The sequence below is a fragment of the Salvelinus namaycush genome, chromosome 39 (assembly GCF_016432855.1).
Source record: "Salvelinus namaycush isolate Seneca chromosome 39, SaNama_1.0, whole genome shotgun sequence".
Lineage (NCBI taxonomy): Eukaryota > Metazoa > Chordata > Actinopteri > Salmoniformes > Salmonidae > Salvelinus > Salvelinus namaycush.
Genome location: NC_052345.1, coordinates 18,345,436 through 18,363,809, shown reverse-complemented (window position 1 = coordinate 18,363,809; position 18,374 = coordinate 18,345,436). Strand labels below are relative to the sequence as shown.

Below are 18,374 nucleotides of genomic sequence, written 5' to 3'. Positions count from 1 at the left end.
CTTCACTCCAGACCTGACTGCCAGTGACCAGCACAAAAACATCCTGTGGCGTACTGCATTAGCATTGAATAGCGTCCGCGATATGCAACTTTTCAGAGAAGTTAGGAACCAATATACACAGGCAGTTAGGAAAGCAAAGGCTAGCTTTTTCAAACAGAAATTTGCATCCTGTAGCACAAACTCAAAGTTCTGGGACACTGTAAAGTCCATGGAGAATAAGAGCACCTCCTCCCAGCTGCCAACTGCACTGAGGCGCGGAAACACTGTCACCACCGATAAATCCACGATAATTGAGAATTTCAATAAGCATCTCTAAGGCTGGCCATGCTTTCCACCTGACTACGCCAACCCCGGTCAACAGCCCTGCACCCCCCACAGCAACTTGCCCAAGCCTCCCCCTTTTCTCCTTCACCCAAATCCAGATAGCTAATGTTCTGAAAGTTGCAAAATCTGGACCCGTACAAATCAGCTGGGCCCTCTCTTTCTAAAATTATCCGCCGCAATTGTTGCAACCCTTATTTACTAGCCTGTTCAACCTCTTTCGTATCGTCTGACATCCTCAAAGATTGGAAAGCTGCTGCGGTCATCCCCTCTTCAAAGGGGGAGACACTCTAGACCCAAACTGTTAGACCTATATCTATCCTACCCTGCCTTTCTAAAGGTCTTCGAAAGCCAAGTTAACAAACAGATTACCGACCATTTCGAATCCCACCGTACCTTCTCCGCTATGCAATCTGGTTTCCGAGCTGGTCATGGGTGCACCTCAGCCACGCTCAAGGTCCTAAACGATATCATAACCGCCATTGATAAAAGACAGGACTGTGCAGCTGTCTTCAACGACCTGGCCAAGGCTTTCGACTCTGTCAATCACCACATTCTTATCGGCAGACTCAACAGCCTTGGTTTCTCAAATGACTGCCTTGCCTGGTTCACCAACTACTTCTCAGACAGAGTTCAGTGTGTCAAATCGGAGGGCCTGTTGTCTGGACCTCTGGCAGTCTATGGGGGTACCACAGGGTTAAATTCTCGGGCCGACTCTTGTCGCTCTTGCTGCTGGTGATTCTCTGATCCACCTCTACGCAGATGACACCATTCTGTATACATCTGGCCCTTCTTTGGACACTGTGTTAACTAACCTCCAAACGAGCTTCAATGACATACAACTCTCCTTCCGTGGCCTCCAACTGCTCTTAAATGCTAGTAAAACTAACTGCATGCTCTTCAACCGATCGCTGCCTGCACCTGCCCATCCATCCAGCATCACTACACTCTGGACGGTTCTGACTTAGAATATGTGGACAACTACAAATACCTAGGTGTCTGGTTAGACTGTAAACTCTCCTTCCAGACTCACATTAAGCATCTCCAATCCAAAATCAAATCTAGAATCGGCTTCCTATTTCGCAAACAAAGCCTCCTTCACGCACGCTGCCAAGCATACCCTCGTAAAACTGACTATCCTACCGATCCTCGACGATGTCATTTATAAAATAGCCTCCCACATTCTACTCAGCAAATTGGATGCAGTCTATCACAGTGCCATACGTTTTGTCACCAAAGCCCCATATACTACCCACCACTGCGACCTGTATGCTCTCGTTGGCTGGCCCTTGCTTCATATTCGTCGCCAAACCCACTGGCTCCAGGTCATCTATAAGTCTTTGCTAGGTAAAGCCCCACCTTATCTCAGCTCACTGGTCACCATAGCAGCACCCACCTGTAGCACACGCTCCAGCAAGTATAGTTCACTGGTCACCCCCAAAGCCTTTTCCTACTTTGGCCACCTTTCCTTCCAGTTCTCTGCTGCCAATGACTGGAATAAATTGCAAAAATTACTGAAGCTGTAGACTCATATCTCCCAGATCACTGCACATAGCCCATTTGTGCTCCCTTGCACTCCAGTATCTCTACTTGCACATTCATCTTCTGCACATCTATCACTCCAGTGTTTATTGCTAAATTGTAATTACTTCGCCACTACGGCTTATTTATTGCCTTTACCTCCCTAATCTTACCTCATTTGCACACACTGTATATTGTGTTTTTGACTGTATGTTTGTTTATTCCATGTGTAATTCTGTGTTGTTTGTGTTGCACTGCTTTGCTTTATCTTGGCCAGGTCGCAGTTGTAAATGAGAACTTGTTCTCAACTGGCCTACCTGGTTGAATTTTTTTTTTTTATATAAAAAAGAAATAGTTTGATATGCTTGCTGTGTATTACACCAGTAAGTATATTACTCCTGTAAGATAGTCAAGAGGTCATAAACTGTCCCTATTTTTTTATGAGTTGCATCCATGTTATAAACACACAATGCCGCAGCAAAATATTTTGCAGGAGTTTTATCAAATGTATCGATTTTGTAAATGTGTCAGTTACAACCTCAATACAATGGTACAACTAATCAGTTTCTTGCTGTACATTATTTTGCAGATAGCTAAGTGTTTTTACAGGACATAAATACACAAATGAGCTGTCAGTTATGAAAATCAATATAATCCTAATTATATTCCAGTTCTAAAAAATTATATAAAAACTAAAAAAAAAGTTTCTACTACAGTACTTACATATGACTGACTTTCAATCCCTCAACTTGGAGTCTCAAAATGGACACCAGTAAAGCAAACTGGTCCTCCTCTTACATCATTACGATATCAAAGCCTTTGAAAGCTAAATCAGTTATAGCAGTTATAATATACAATCCCTTTTATGACATTCAATGTCAATAGTTTACATTGCGTGTGTACAAGCACTTCATATAGAAAACTATGCACACAAACATTCAAATATACATTATATGTATACAATATGCTTTACAAGGGGAGTGATTAAAGTTCTTGCACTATGCTACATTTAATGTGAAACTGTAGTATATTTGTACCACCTCATTACTTATTTAAGAAATAATTATATTTTGTTACAGATTTACAAAGACATAGTAAGTCTAACCCCAAGTAAACTGTTTGACATCCACACCACAAGTCTTAGCACCTACAGTATGTCCAGTTGTGAAAGTGTTTTGTCAAGTGTTGAACTCAGCAGCCGTGATTGTATTACGTGTGAAACTTGGAAGACATGTGGTCAACAAAAGCGTAATTCTATTACCCAGTTAGAAACATGGAGAGCAACACTGTTAGCAACAGCTTTCAGGACCAGTAGGCACACCAACTGCCTAGGCCCAAAAAATACCCAATTAAGTGTTGAAAGGTGAAGTCTGGAGAGATGTGCCACGTTTCGTTCAACAATTATTCTCTCAATCCTGAATAATATGATTCAACCTGCACAAATGCCATGTGACATCAGCTTGACTTTTTTTTTTTTTACTGTAGTAGCTACCATTAAAGGTGAAGTCAAAGCATGTTATCACTTCGACATCTCACCAAAACGACTCAATTTAACATTTCTCTGAAAATTGGGAGTGATCATGAGTCCTTGTTATTGCACTCAAAAGTACCTCTCCTCAGACTATTTTCAACTGATACATTGTACAATAATGAGACATGATATCAACATTAAAAGGGGAAGTTCAGTTTTTTGGTTTCTAACCAAGAAAGTAATCTATGGGCTAGAAGAAATGTAACCCATGGTTGGGTTACCCATGGTTGGGAAATGTAACCCATTAGTCTACTTTTAGGATGAGTAACCATCTAACATTAAGTCATAAAATACTGAACATCCCACTTTAAGCAAGTTTGAGAAGCCATGACCCATACAATACAGAAACAGCCCACCCTTATCAACACTACAGGTAGTGAAGAGTAATGCCTTAATGGTCAGTTCCCATAGATACAGCACATGTCAGTCTCAATTGCATATCACCAGAAATGGTAGAAACTAGAGTTGCCATCGAAATTATAGCTGCATAAAAAGTATTTTGTTGTAAAGCCTCCCTTCAGAACATTATTTCTGAGTAAACTGTGGTGAACAGGAAGAGAGCAGAGTAGATGGACTTAGCAAGTCACTAATGCCAGGACTTTGCAATGTCTCCTAGATTGGCAGCGGTTGCATTGCCTTTCTGCAAGGCCCGCTTAAGAACCATTTTGTGTCACTGTAATAGCACATATTCTACACCTGTTGTCATTACATGACTTACTCGACTTATAAGATAAGACTATTCCTCATGCGTTTGGTCCTCATAAAAAAGGACCATTTCCAAATGTACTGGCCTAACCTGAAAGGAAGAGAGTGAGTAGGAAAGGAAGGAGAGTGAGTAGGAAAGGAAGGAGAGTGAGTAGGAAAGGAAGGAGAGTGAGTAGGAAAGGAAGGAGAGTGAGTAGGAAAGGAAGGAGAGTGAGTAGGAAAGGAAGGAGAGTGAGTAGGAAAGGAAGGAGAGTGAGTAGGAAAGGAAGGAGAGCTAGAAGAAAAAGTAGTAAGGTGAATAGTAAGTTAGATATCTGTTCCTTAGTGCCCCTGATAACTTGGTTGTACTGAGGTCAATACCTAGACTGCAACCTGGGAAGGCACCGCACACTTTGATTTTGGGATTAAAGCTGCTCCATCGTAGCCTGGTCACAGATCTGCTGGCGCTGTCTTGTCAACTCCAATGACTGTAGGAAATGGCAAAACAGCACAAAAATATCTAGGGCCAGACTAGCTCCAACCCGTCCTCATCCAAAATGTTTTCAACCAGTTCCATGGCTGCTGTAGTCAAAGACGCCCTTCTTAAAGAACGGGGAGAAGTCACAGATGGCGTGCTTGGACAGCTGCAGACCACCCTCAGAGTCTGAATCAGTGCGGAGTGGAGAGCCCGAGGAGGGTGACATCATAACCCTGAAGAAGTTTTTCAGATATTTCTGGAGGAGCAAAAAAATGGAGCAAAAAAATGTAAGCATATGCAACATTAACCTAATAAAAACATTTCTGTAGGAATGAGGTTTGTGCACTAATACATGATCACAACATATTGGCTATGCTTGGCCTTCTCAGACTATATTATATTTCAAAACTTGAGCTTTGATGACAAAATAGATCAGTTGTTGTATCACTTGCAAGGCACAGCTGAGTACGAATTGAATAATTTGCAACTAATTAACTTTTCTATTTTACTATACTGATGGTACCTGCATCTGATGGTCAGTCTCAGCGGAGGGAGAGAGCAGCAGAGGGTCTGCCTCTCAAGTTCCCTGCGCTCTCCTTTCCTCCGGTAAGACTGACCAGAGAGAGGGGACAGCCTTCCACCTAATGGCGAAACTCAAGTCGCACTACATTATTTCTGCCTCATGCACAAATTCATGTTCTTATGACCATAGAAAGGGTCGATATAAACAAAACAAAAAACGACGAGCTGCAAATAGTTAAAAGGCAGGCCTATCGATACACTTGGCTACTGATTCATTGCAGTTGCAGTGCTGGTTGTAGCGCGAGTAGAAGTTTTTGTTTTGTAAAAGTGTTAAAAAAAGTGTTAAATAAAAACAGTGCTGAATATAGCCTTAAACATGAACTCAATCGAACACAGCAGCTGTATCTTTGACAGTCTCGCTTTGGTCAGGGTTTTAAAAGTTATGAAATCTCACGTAGGCAAGTATCAAACTTTGCTGTGGGGTCGTTGAAGCTGTAGGCACAGTGAATTGAGCTATCCGATTGGCCAGCGCAGTAGGCACACTTGATTTAGCTCTCTTGGTCCGCAGGATAGACAAATTAAATGGTTCAAAATGGGAACACTTTGCCTACCCAGCGCGCAAGTGCATCTACCGCCAACAGCGCAAGACTAATACAAAAAAAAATTGGAGCGTAAAGCTTTATCATTGGCTTTTCTACAGAAATGTTTGGTGATCGACTAGGAATGCCTTGCGATCCACAGTTTGGCGACTACTGCTTTAAATGTATGACAAGGAACAAATAGATCTCTGAACTGATGGATGAGAATGACAAACCTTCAGACTTTCGTCACCGACAGATTTCGATAACCCCGTCAATCATTACAACTTAAACTATATTACTTTTAAGAAACGCAATAGTATGTGTCAATGCCAGCACTCACCTCCAAGTGACTCTGCCGTTCAGCAACCATTCTCTCATCTCGGTTCCCAAAGAGTTTCTTGGGAGGGAATTCTAAAGCTGCAAGCTGGTATGGAAGGAGGTCATTAAGATTGTACCAATTATATTACTATTATCTACAATAGGAGAGGATGTGTAGTATGTGGTAATTCCTATCAAAGTCTTTTACCTCTGGGAATTTCATCTTGAGAGTTTTGTGCATCTCCCGAAAGCGGCTGTATCTCCTGAAGACCGTCCACGTTTCGTCCATTACAGTGATCTAAAGAGAGAGGAAAATACTACTGAGTACAAGACTGATACAACTAACTCAAAATGGAGAATGGATATGGACCTGTCGGACGTGTACAAGACCAGAGACAGCAAAAGCAATGATGCTGGATCTTGAGAGATACTTAACAAAGATACTTAACAAATTAACAAGAGAAGCTTACCTTAATTTCAAACTCAAAGTGCTCATCTTTCCCTTGCCCTCTGAGAACGTAGCGAGGGATGCTAATTTTAACGGGGTCCTTTAGGCAGTCGGAGTTGGTCCCAAGAGGGACAGAGACAAATCGCTGCTGGGAAAGACATGGGTGGAATGAAAGAAAAATGGGAGAGAGAGAGAGAGAGAGAGAAACATGGACAGGAAGGTGTAGTCTTATTTATATGACAACAGTGACTAGGTACGAAACAGAACAGCTAGATACAACCACGCAACACAAAGTGTTCTGTGTAAGCCTATCTTTATTTTCTGTTTAAACAATTAACCATCTTTTATTAACATTATTGCAGTGATCATAGTCCCAAGTCATATTATTCTTCAGACATTCGTCATGTTACTACTCATACATATTCCTCAAAATCATATTGCACATTACCATATAATGAATATGCATAAACATGTACACAAACAGATTGAAGAAAACAATTTTACCGGCCATAAATGATTGATGTGAGCGTTCATGTAAGAACAGAGAGGGAGAGCTAAGCTGACTAAACAAAAGATCACCCTATTCCCTGTAGTAGGATAGAAAATCTACGAAATATCCAATTAATTAACTACACCAAAACAAAACAAATTAGGTTCGTGAGTAAAATTGTTCTTAAAAGTGACAATTAACGATTGACTAGGATTTGATTAAGGTGTACCACCACAGTGGCAGTATGTTAAGAAGAGAAGCATTAAAATATACTATAAAATACTTTAAAATCAATAGCAGCCATTGGAGTTAGACCTTTACATTTTAGTATTTGATCTATATTTATAATATGGATATTTATGAATATAATACACTGCTCAAAAAAATAAAGGGAACACTTAAACAACACAATGTAACTCCAAGTCAATCACACTTCTGTGAAATCAAACTGTCCACTTAGGAAGCAACTCTGATTAACAATACATTTCACATGCTGTTGTGCAAATGGAATAGACAACAGGTGGAAATTATAGGCAATTAGCAAGACACCCCCAATAAAGGAGTGGTTCTGCAGGTGGTGACCACAGACCACTTCTCAGTTCCTATGCTTCCTGGCTGATGTTTTGGTCACTTTTGAATGCTGGCGGTGCTTTCACTCTAGTGGTAGCATGAGACGGAGTCTACAACCCACACAAGTGGCTCAGGTAGTGCAGCTCATCCAGGATGGCACATCATTGCGAGCTGTGGCAAGAAGGTTTGCTGTGTCTGTCAGCGTAGTGTCCAGAGCATGGAGGCGCTACCAGGAGACAGGCCAGTACATCAGGAGACGCGAAGGAGGCCGTAGGAGGGCAACAACCCAGCAGCAGGACCGCTACCTCCGCCTTTGTGCAAGGAGGAGCACTGCCAGAGCCCTGCAAAATGACCTCCAGCAGGCCACAAATGTGCATGTGTCTGCTCAAACGGTCAGAAACAGACTCCATGAGGGTGGTACGATGGCCCGATGTCCACAGGTGGGGGTTGTGCTTACAGCCCAACACCGTGCAGGACGTTTGGCATTTGCCAGAGAACACCAAGATTGGCGTTATTCGCCACTGGCGCCCTGTGCTCTTCACAGATGAAAGCAGGTTCACACTGAGCACATGTGACAGACGTGACAGAGCCTGGAGACGCCGTGGAGAACGTTCTGCTGCCTGCAACATCCTCCAGCATGACCGGTTTGGCGGTGGGTCAGTCATGGTGTGGGGTGGCATTTCTTTGGGGGGCCGCACAGCCCTCCATGTGCTCGCCAGAGGTAGCCTGACTGCCATTAGGTACCGAGATGAGATCCTCAGACCCCTTGTGAGACCATATGCTGGTGCGGTTGGCCCTGGGTTCCTCCTAATGCAAGACAATGCTAGACCTCATATGGCTGGAGTGTGTCAGCAGTTCCTGCAAGAGGAAGGCATTGATGCTATGGACTGGCCCGCCCGTTCCCCAGACCTGTATCCAATTGAGCACATCTGGGACATCATGTCTCGCTCCATCCACCAATGCCACGTTGCACCACAGACTGTCCAGGAGTTGGCGGATGCTTTAGTCCAGGTCTGGGAGGAGATCCCTCAGGAGACCATCCGCCACCTCATCAGGAGCATGCCCAGGCGTTGTAGGGATGTCATACAGGCACGTGGAGGCCACACACACACTACTGAGCCTCATTTTGACTTGTTTTAAGGACATTACATCAAAGTTGGATCAGCCTGTAGTGTGGTTTTCCACTTTAAATTTTGAGTGGGACTCCAAATCCAGACCTCCATGGGTTGATAAATTTGATTTCCATTGATCATTTGTGTGTGATTTTGTTGTCAGCACATTCAACTATGTACAGAAAAAAGTATTTAATAAGAATATTTCATTCATTCAGATCTAGGATGTGTTATTTTAGTGTTCCCTTTATTTTTTTGAGCAGTGTATATAATATAATATGAATATTTTCTTATAACACAATATTCATGAGGATCCTGTAGAAGTTTCAATAAAATGTTACTGACATTATGGACATACATTAACAATTACAAAAGGCATGGTTACCATGTTACAAGAATAATGTTTCTTTGGAATATGATTTTCAACTAATCAAACAAATCATTTAAACTTAAATACACATTGGAAGTGGTAGGAGGGTACCATCATGCTCAAACAAAATAAGATTTACAAGTGAAATCTTTACTACAATGTTGCTCAACTCTTGTAGTATGCAAACCCTGATGTTATCAGTCTAGCTATCTGATTACTATACTCAGAAATGCAGTTGGCTGACAATACTGAATGTCGCTAGCTAGCCAACTCACCATGGCTTTCTTGCTCAAGTGCAATACTGAAAGAAAACAAGAGGAGTTCAGCAGGACGGCACCAGTCATTACGCTTCAGGCCTGCAGTGGCAGTTAAACTCCTTTCCATGTATTACCTATTAGCATTACATCCTTTTATGACCTGTAAGCACAGCCTTAAATCAGGTTGACAGATGATTGATTAGGATTGCTGCATCCGAGGTAGAGCTGAAAGTTAATTTCCAGGAATCAGCTGGGGGCCTGCAATCAGAAGGTAGAGGGACAATGCCTAAGCCTTTCCTCGTCTTTCTTTTGGTCTCAGTCTGCCCTCTGTGAGTCACGGAGAATACGATGTCAAGCACCATACATCTATCAATGTGTCTCACAAGCACACATCGGATGTCTGAGCGTCTGCGCAGCTCTACTCCCTGAAACTGGGGTTGGATGGGAACCAGAGTTGAGCCTCGAGGTTCCGGGTGGAACACAGCATCCTCTTGCACCAGGCCTATGTGAGTGTCGGTAAGAAAGAACTGGCAAAGGACAACTTGGCGCGAGGTGGAATAGTTTTCCACCTTGATGGAAGTGTAGAGAAGAAGCTGTATGTTAGCCAAGGAGGGCTTGTTGGGTCCTTCCATGTTGCCGTGCAGGATATAGAGCAGGTCAGCCATGATCCTCTTAAAACGTGAGGTAACACAGAGGCCACTATCCAGCAGGAGGTCTGGAACGTGGGACCTCCAGTCCAGAGAGAGGCGCGAGAGGTCTCCACAAAGCAAGGGGTGGGCTCCTGGGCCTTCCTGAACCTCTGCCGGGGCAAGGATCTTCAGCAGGGTACAACATAGCTCCTGGGTAAGCTCTTTGCTGTGGGTGAAGATGACCAAGATGGTGTCTTTAGTGGAGCCCAGGAGTCGTACATGCTGCCCAGCAAAGCTCACTTGGATCTCTTTGATGTGCAAGAGACTGAAGTGCTGAAAAACTGCCAAAGGTTGGTTGTTACCTAAACCAGTACCAGCGGAGACTGCATAGATGTCGGTTTCAAATAACAGTAAGCAACTTGGTTGTGGTGTAGGCTGTTTGCAATTGGCAACGCTTAGCCAGTAGATACCCAAAAGGTGGTGGGAAATGGTAGCGATTTTGGGCATCACACAGTACAAACAATAGAGCATCTTCTGAAGCGGAAGAGACTGTAATTCCAAAAGGCATATGGGAAACTGCACGAGCGTCTGACAATAAATTACAGGCTCCCCGTCTTTGTATGTAGTCATAGAGCCTTTAGGCCATAATGAAATGTCCGGAATTGCAGACACATTACCTTTATCGGGTACATTGAAAAGGCAATTGCCTGTCAAATTGGCAAAATGAACTTTATTCTGCCTCGAGTCGGGTTTCATTGAAGGTTCAAGCTGCTTTTTCTGAGCAAGTGGAAGATGTTTTGTAACTATGGTCATGTACTGAGAGAATGTACTAGTCAATGCTGAAGTCTCTCCTGCTTGAACCTGCCGAATGATATCCCGTGTACTCTGCAGATATCGTCCAGCGTCGTTGTAAACTCCAGACAGCTTGCCTGCCAAGTATCCAAGGACGTAACTCTGTTTGGCTCCCAGTTCGTTGGTTAATAGATCCGGTTCTGAAGTTCTCAGATTCCTCTGCACCTGCCCATTTACAGACTCTTTAGGGATCTTGTTGAGACCAAAGTAGCCCTCGATGGAGATTTGTCTCTTTGAACTTGGTCTCAGTATGGGGACTTCAGAATTTATCACGGTTACAGTGTCGTTACTTGTCTTGCTTGTGTTCTGAACTTGGTCTTTGGTTCCTTCCAAAGAGTCAAACTGTGAGAGCAACAGTGGGTTTTCTGTTCTGGTTTCTCTGGACTGATAATATGACAGACTTTTCATCTTGTCATCTTCCTCATCTGGCCTACATTGGCTGTTATTTCCATCCTCACCGACTATGGTGTTTGTAGACCTAAATCCCCAGTCCTTGGTTTTAAAATCACAGCTACTCTTCTCGCTCTCAGCTTGGTCAACCTTCCCCTTCACTTCCACCTGCCACCATTTTGCTTTTTCACCCTCTTTATAAGGCATTCTATCATTTTCTGCCAAGACTTTGGTTTCCCTTTCTGGATTGCCAATTTTATCTAACTCAGAGCGGTCTTTGCCGCCTTCTTCTTCTGAACTTGTTGTAGCCCCATCCAGGTGAGTGCTCGTCTCACGTTCTGGGACACACAGGAAGCTACGCCACAGCAAGGGCATGGAGTCTTTCTGTGTGGACAAGGGGGGATTCCATGACTATAACTTCAAACCAGAGATCACAGCTCTGAATTATAGTCTTTCATGTATTCCTTCTCACCCCAGTAAATTAAGTTCTTCCTCCACCAAGTGTAAAAATCCAGTTGTGATTGGAAAAAAATCCAGATGAGCAAGATTACAATTCAAAAGGCAATTAAAGAGACTGATGATTGTTATGCAGCATGAATACAAAATTACACATCCCAGGCTTCCATGCAATTTTGACCTTTCCTTTTTGCTTACAAAACCAGATATCAACCCTGTTTGGTTGGACATTTCTCCTTATTATGTTCTACACTTAAGTCGGCCTCCTCTGTCAGTGATGGTTTCATTTAGCCAATTGAGTATTTTATCCAATTTCCTGCTTCTTTTATATTCTTATGTTTTTGCAATTTCTTTATAAAAGGTCTGAAGTTCTTGGTTTAGGAATCTTCTCTGCTAATCAGATACAAATTTGGGATTCCTGTAAAGCAGGATGTTCCCTAAAGCGCCTTTTACAAACGGCATTCATTTTTTCATAGTTGGTGTGGTGGTTAGTGAAGATTCAGAATGATTGCCAGTCAAGTTAAATTATTGTTTCAAAATGTCTGGTTAGTTTCTTCATCACCAACAGAAAAAAACTCAAGCCTTACCTCATATTTCAATTTCCTAGGGTTGACACGGTTTTGCAGCTTGGCATCATCCTGTAATGAATAAGACCACACTTCTAAGCAATGACAAACAATTCCTAAAAGATACATTGCAATGTCAAATTCATTTCAAACCAAAACTGCATATGCTGTGGTAAATGGACAACTTTGCCATTAGGCAAGCAAGAGTTCCTCTCATATTGGGGAAAAGAAAAGAAAACCAGGCAAATCATCATCCACATACAAAAAAATATGAGAAAGGTTGGGAAAAGACCCCACTTGATTGGTCCATGTAACCTTTTTAGAGAATTTTCAGAAATGCATGCAGATTATAGTCCATTCTGTATACCCTGTGTCGAGGACCTGGGCTTACCTCATCCGTTAATCTAACAGAGCTAGATTCATTAACTTCTTCGTCCTCCTGTAGGATTGAAGAACTTCATATAATTGCTATTTTTCAAAGCCACAATTTCCAAATTGGGGTTTCTTTATTATGCTCCCATTGTATGGGAGGCTACAGTAACTAAGACTTTATGAGTTTGAACATCAAGAATCTATTCTTGAGATTGAGAAATATCCCCATCTTAATATTGCCAGGCAAACAAAACAATGTATCACTGATGCTTACCTGCAGAGATTCAGATGAAAGCGAGAGCTCAATGTTTTTGTCACCATTGAAGAGGTTCAGCTTCTGTAACCTTCTCTTAACCTCCTCCTCAATGTATGCATTTATCCTGTCAACGGATAAGGAAACTTATTAGATACTCAAAATCTGCAATGGCCAGGTCAACCCTACTGTCAAAAAAGAAAGCATCTTTATTTTGATCATCTACATTTCATCATTCTCCACCACCTACAACAAATTTGCCTGTGCCGTTTCTGGCCATCATTGTGAATATTACATAGGATGACACATACAGTGCCTTCCGAAAGTATTCACACACACATTTACTTTCTCCACATTTTGTTGTGTTACAAAGTGAGATTAAAATTGATTTGTCAACGATCTACACAAAACGTCAAAGTGGAAGAAATGTTCCAAAACTAGTTTTTAAAAAAATACAAAAAAATCTTTTGATTAGATAAGTATCCAATAAATGTTAGAATCATGATTACAGTGGTGAGTCTTTCTGGGTAAATCTCTAAGAGCTTTCCACACATTTTCCCATTATGCTTTTCAAAATTCTTCAAGCTCTGTCACATTGTTTGTTGATCATTGCTAGACAACTATTTTCAGGTCTTGCCATAGATTTTCAAGCAGATTTAAGTCAAAACTGTAACTCGGCCACTCGGGGACATTCACTGTCTTCTTTGTAAGCAACTCCAGTGTAGATCGGGCCTTTATTGTCCTGCTGAAAGGTGAATTCATCTACCAGTGTCTGGTGGAAAGCAGACTGAACCAGGTTTTCCTCTAGGATTTTGCCTGTGCTTAGCTCGATTTCATTTCTTTTTTATCCTGGAAAAACTCCCCAGTCCTTAACGATTACAAGCACACCCATAACATGATGCGGCCACTACTATGCTTGAAAATATGGAGAGTGATACTCAGTAATGTGTTGTATTGGACTTGCCCCAAACATGACACTTTGTATTCAGGACAAAAAGTTAATTGCTTTGCCGCAATTTTTAGCAGTATTTCTTTACTGCCTTGTTGCAAACAGGATGCTTGTTTTGGAATATTTTTTATTCTGTAAAGGCTTTCTTCTTTTCACTTTGTCAATTAGGTTAGCTGTGGAGTAACCAAGTTATTGATCCATTCTCAGTTCTCTCCTATCACAGCCATTAAACCCTGTTTTAAAGTCACCACTGGCATCATGGTGAAATCCCTGAGTGGTTTCCTTCCTTTCCTGACAACTGAGTTAGGAAGGACGCCTGTATATTTGTAGTGACTGGGTGTATTGATACACCATCCAAAGTGTAATTAATAACTTCACCATGCTCAAAGGGATATTCAAAGTGTGCTTTAAAAAAAAAATCTACCATATATATCTACCAAAAGGTGCCCTTCTTAGCAAGGCATTGGAAAACTTCCCTTGTCTTTGTGGTTGAACCTGTTTGAAATTCACTGCTCGATTAAGGGACCACATAGATAACTGTATGGGTACAGAGATGAGGTAGTCCTTTAAAAATCCTGTCAATCACTATTATTGCACACAGTGAGTCCATGCAACTTATTATGTGACTTGTTAAGCAAATTCTTACTCCTGAACTCATTTAGGCTTGCCATAACAAAGAGGTTGAATACTTCTTGACTTAAGACATTTCAGCTTTTCATTGTTTACTTTTTTTGTAAACATTTCTAAAAACAAATTCCATGTGGTATTGTGTGTAGGCCAGTGACAAAAAAAATCTCAATTTAATCCATTTGAAATTCAGGCTGTGCAAACAACAAAATGTGGAAAAAGTCAAGGGGTTTTCTTTCTGAAGGCACTGTACCCGTCATCTGTGATAGGCAGCACCGGGGGTAGGCTCTGGATTGGGCTGACAGGGGGGGTGCTGAGACTGGTCTTTTCATCGCCGCTCCCAGTGTGACTCCTTCCACTTCCCTCAGTTTTACTGATCCTCTGCTTCAGCTTCTGGATCTCCCGGTCCACCCTGAGGATATGGAGAGAAGATGGAGAGTTGTCATGTGTCTATCGACCCACAGAGTCATGCTAAATACGCTCATTCCACAAAACTACTTTTTTATTTAACTAGGCAAGTCAGTTAAGAACAAATTCTTATTTACAATGACGGCCTACACTGGCCAAAACCAGACGACGCTGGGCCAATTGTGCGCCGCCCTATGGGACTCCCAACTACGTCCGGTTGTGATGGTACAATATAATTGTAAAATGGCAGAGTTACTTATTTATCATGTCCATAATCATATTACCAATTGACGAACACCATTTTAGACAGGAGGGATTGACCAATGTGGTAATACCATCATCACTCATCGACGACACTCATTTACCATCCTCATTACCACCATCATCTATCATCTCTTGAAACTTTCTGACATCAGCTTATCTACATTTTCTATAATTATGTGGATAGCAATGGGTCTACTGCACACCTTCCCACTAGAGGACAAATGTTGTACTATTCATTGATTCTACAGATGTATCTGTAGTGACAGTGAATAACAAGCGTGCGCACCTCTCTTGGTCGAATTCCCGCGCGGGCCCCAGAACGGAGGCCTTGCGCCTGGATTCCACACTTTCTGGGTCCAGCGGGACACTGCGCCTCAGCGCCGAGTGCCTTCTCTCCAGGCGCGCCACCGCCTGCTCCAGAGACTCGCGCTGCTGCTTCTCCCGCGACTCCAGGATCTCCTTCTCCTTGCGTCGCACTTTTTTCTCCTGGCGCGCCACGTTGGCCGTGAACTCGTACGTCTCCTGCAGCTGCTGAAGCTGCTCGGCGCTGGCGCAGTGTGAGGTAAGGCGCTCCTCCTTCTCCTCAAGTTCCTTTTCCACCTGGTACAGGGTGTTGTCTAGTCCCAGGGAGATGTTGGAAATGCTGCCAGCGCCAGAGGAGCTTCCGAGTTTCAGCAGCTCCTCCGCCCTCTGCCTTTCCTCGGCCACCGCCGGCAGGAGGCTGTCGGTTAGGCTGGTTAGCCGGCGCTCCTTGAAGAGGAGGCGCTGCTCGGCCTGTTGCATCCGCTGCTCCTCCTGGGAGAGTTCTGAGGAGTCCTGTGCCCCCTTCTCCTGGGTCTCTCGCAGCTGTCGCTGCCGCTCCTTGTGGGCGTGGACCAGGACGGCCAGGGAAGCGTGCTCTGACGCCACCTCCTTCTCCAGGCACTCCTTCTGCTGCCGGAGCCCCTCCTCCAACTGACCCAGCTCCTCCACCTGCGCTGCCTTGAAGTCCGTGTAACGGACCTGGGCGGCGCACCCGGCCTCCTCGCCCATTCTGTCGCAGTCAGAGCGCCCGCTGGCCTCCTTGGCGCGGAGCAGTGCGGAGCGTATCTCGGCCAAGGCACGGCGCTCCTCGTCCAGGCGCCGGGTGTCCTCGCGGGTCAGCAGGGCAGCCGCCGCTTCGTGGCGCTCCCTCAGCTGCTCTTCTAGGCGCCCCACCAGGCCTAGCTGCTCCATCTCGCGCTCCTCCAGCCTCCGCCTCTCTGCCTCCAGCCGCACCACCTGCTCCTCGTGCTCCCGCTTCAGCCGCTCCAGCTCGCGGAAGATCTCCGCCTGCTCGGCACGCTCTGCCGCCTCGCTATGGCATCGCGCCTCCTCGTCCTGCGTCTTCTCATCCTCGCGCTCCTCCTGCTGCTTTCGCCGCTGGCGCCTCTGTAGCTCCAGCTCCTTGGTCTCGCGGTGGCGCTCCTCCTCAAAGCGCTGCTTCTCAGCCAGGAGGTCGCGCAGGCGGCTCTCGATGTCCTGGCTGCGGCAGCGGAGGGTCTCCTCCTGGCGGCGGATGCGCTGCTGCACCTGCTCCGACTCCTTGCGCTGGGACTCCACCTCCTGTTGCAGGCGCTCCAGCTCCGCCTTCTCGCACTTCTGCCTGTCTTCCATCTCCTTAATAAGCCTCCTGCACCCCCAACCAAATACAAACAAATCATGAAACACTATGCAATACGCTATGGTCATTCGCCAAACAAATACATAGTAAACAAGGCATTTTTTGAACGATTGGTATTAACGATAAGAGTCTCCAATAATCATGTAATGTCAGCATATTTGCTTTTAAAGCACACCGTTCCTACAATGTGGTGCATTACAGGTGACTAGTGAGCATTATTGGACTTGTAGTCAAAATATGAGCATGTTTGTTGAGTGTCTCCCCTCGCACCTTTTGTGTTCCAGCTTCTCCAGCTCTTCCCGTTGCTGTCTCTCGAATTCCAACCTAGGCAAGTACACCATTATCATTTAGCTGGCTTAATAACAATGACAGTGAGACTGGACACACACACACCAGTATTACTCAACGAGACAGCATGATAACAGAAATGAAGGCTGCAATTGGCACATGGAATGACTGAAGAGCTCCATACAAGGCAATGGATGTCAAAGCTTGATGTCATCATTTTGTGCCAATACAGTGATTGAAGCAAGCGAGACGACGTGCAAAATCATAATAAAAACAAGACGAGACGATGACGGCTTATGTTCAAACATGGTGGTGGCGGGACAAAGTGAAAATGATGTTTCATGCTTCACAAGCATTGTTAAAACAAAGCAGTGAACATTGAACACTCTGGTTGGGTCTACCTGAGATAGATAGGCCCCTTTTCAGTGAAGAGACTGCCGAGGGAGGGGTCAGAGATACATTAGTTACTGTACTTACAAAATTAGACTCAATGAAGAGCAATAATCACACAAAAGGAGTTAAAACAACACAGCCATAACCGTTACCAACGTTCACTAAATACTGGCTGTGTATTCCTCAGAATATCCATGGTTGCTCTGGACCTATTAATAAATCGTTTTTTTTTGTCTGTGCGTGCATATCTACCTAGTAGATACCTAGTTGGTGATAAGTTTGTTTTTTTTGTAATCAGGTTTATGTCTAAATAGGAGTAAGTACTATGGCATCACTTGTTGTACTGTACAAAACTTAAATGAAGACTAGTTGCATCCTCCACAAGGGGTGCTGTACAACAACAAAACAAACGTATTCCTTAGCGGTTCTGTACAAGCAAAATTAGTCTCTGGCTCAGATTTGGAGAGTTAGTAATAGAATCAATGAAGGCCATACGGTTTGAGTGATGTGGCATTTGTGACGTGCAGCATGACCAGCGCACATGATTTTGGCTCGAGTCACAGCAGTTGCAATGTTACAGACCTCCCTCCAATCCAAAGTAAATATTTTCCCCCCCATTTCCATTTTGAGCTGCACATAAACTATCAGAACACTGATGTCTTTGACTGGGCACTGTAACATTGTATTTCAGCCCAATTTTTCTTTTGTATTTTACAACCAATCCACTGCTTCAGTCAGTGGTCACGCGGGTGAGCAGCAACGGACCGAAGCGAATGGAGGAAAAGGAGAGCTTACGAACTCCTGAGAAGGCAGGGGGAACTGCGCAGAGGGAGTTCGGGGGAATCATTCATGCCCTGGAGCATACATTTGACTAATCCCAAACCAGCCCTACTGCCCACTCCCCATGCACTTGTGGAGATCTGAGAGGAATAGATTAGTATAAGCAATATGGGAATAGCTTCCTCCTTGCCCTCTGATAGGCTAGGTGGAGTTTTCGCCATATTGCCTACACCTATCAATTCCTCTCAGATCGCCACAAGTGCAGGCTAGGGGCTAGGGGCCGATTCGGGATTAGGTGATAC

The 18,374-nt window shown here is 43.9% G+C and overlaps 1 protein-coding gene across 2 annotated transcripts in view; it reads right to left on the bottom strand.

The window, feature by feature from the left end:
- Nucleotides 1–3,278: 3,278 nt before the first annotated feature.
- Nucleotides 3,279–18,374, bottom strand: part of kif16ba (kinesin family member 16Ba) — a 29,415-nt gene continuing 14,319 nt past the window's right edge. Inside the window, exons 18-27 of one of the 2 annotated variants that reach the window (XM_038979313.1) lie at nt 16,882–16,935; nt 15,256–16,620; nt 14,551–14,709; nt 12,743–12,848; nt 12,488–12,535; nt 12,118–12,168; nt 6,427–6,552; nt 6,165–6,254; nt 5,979–6,062; nt 3,279–4,791 (exon numbers count right to left, since the gene is read on the bottom strand). In XM_038979313.1, the coding sequence (XP_038835241.1) occupies nt 4,621–4,791; nt 5,979–6,062; nt 6,165–6,254; nt 6,427–6,552; nt 12,118–12,168; nt 12,488–12,535; nt 12,743–12,848; nt 14,551–14,709; nt 15,256–16,620; nt 16,882–16,935 (2,254 nt within the window). In that variant the 3' untranslated portion in view covers nt 3,279–4,620. The remainder of the gene's footprint in view (nt 4,792–5,978; nt 6,063–6,164; nt 6,255–6,426; nt 6,553–12,117; nt 12,169–12,487; nt 12,536–12,742; nt 12,849–14,550; nt 14,710–15,255; nt 16,621–16,881; nt 16,936–18,374) is intronic. The other variant, XM_038979314.1, reaches the window with a different exon arrangement.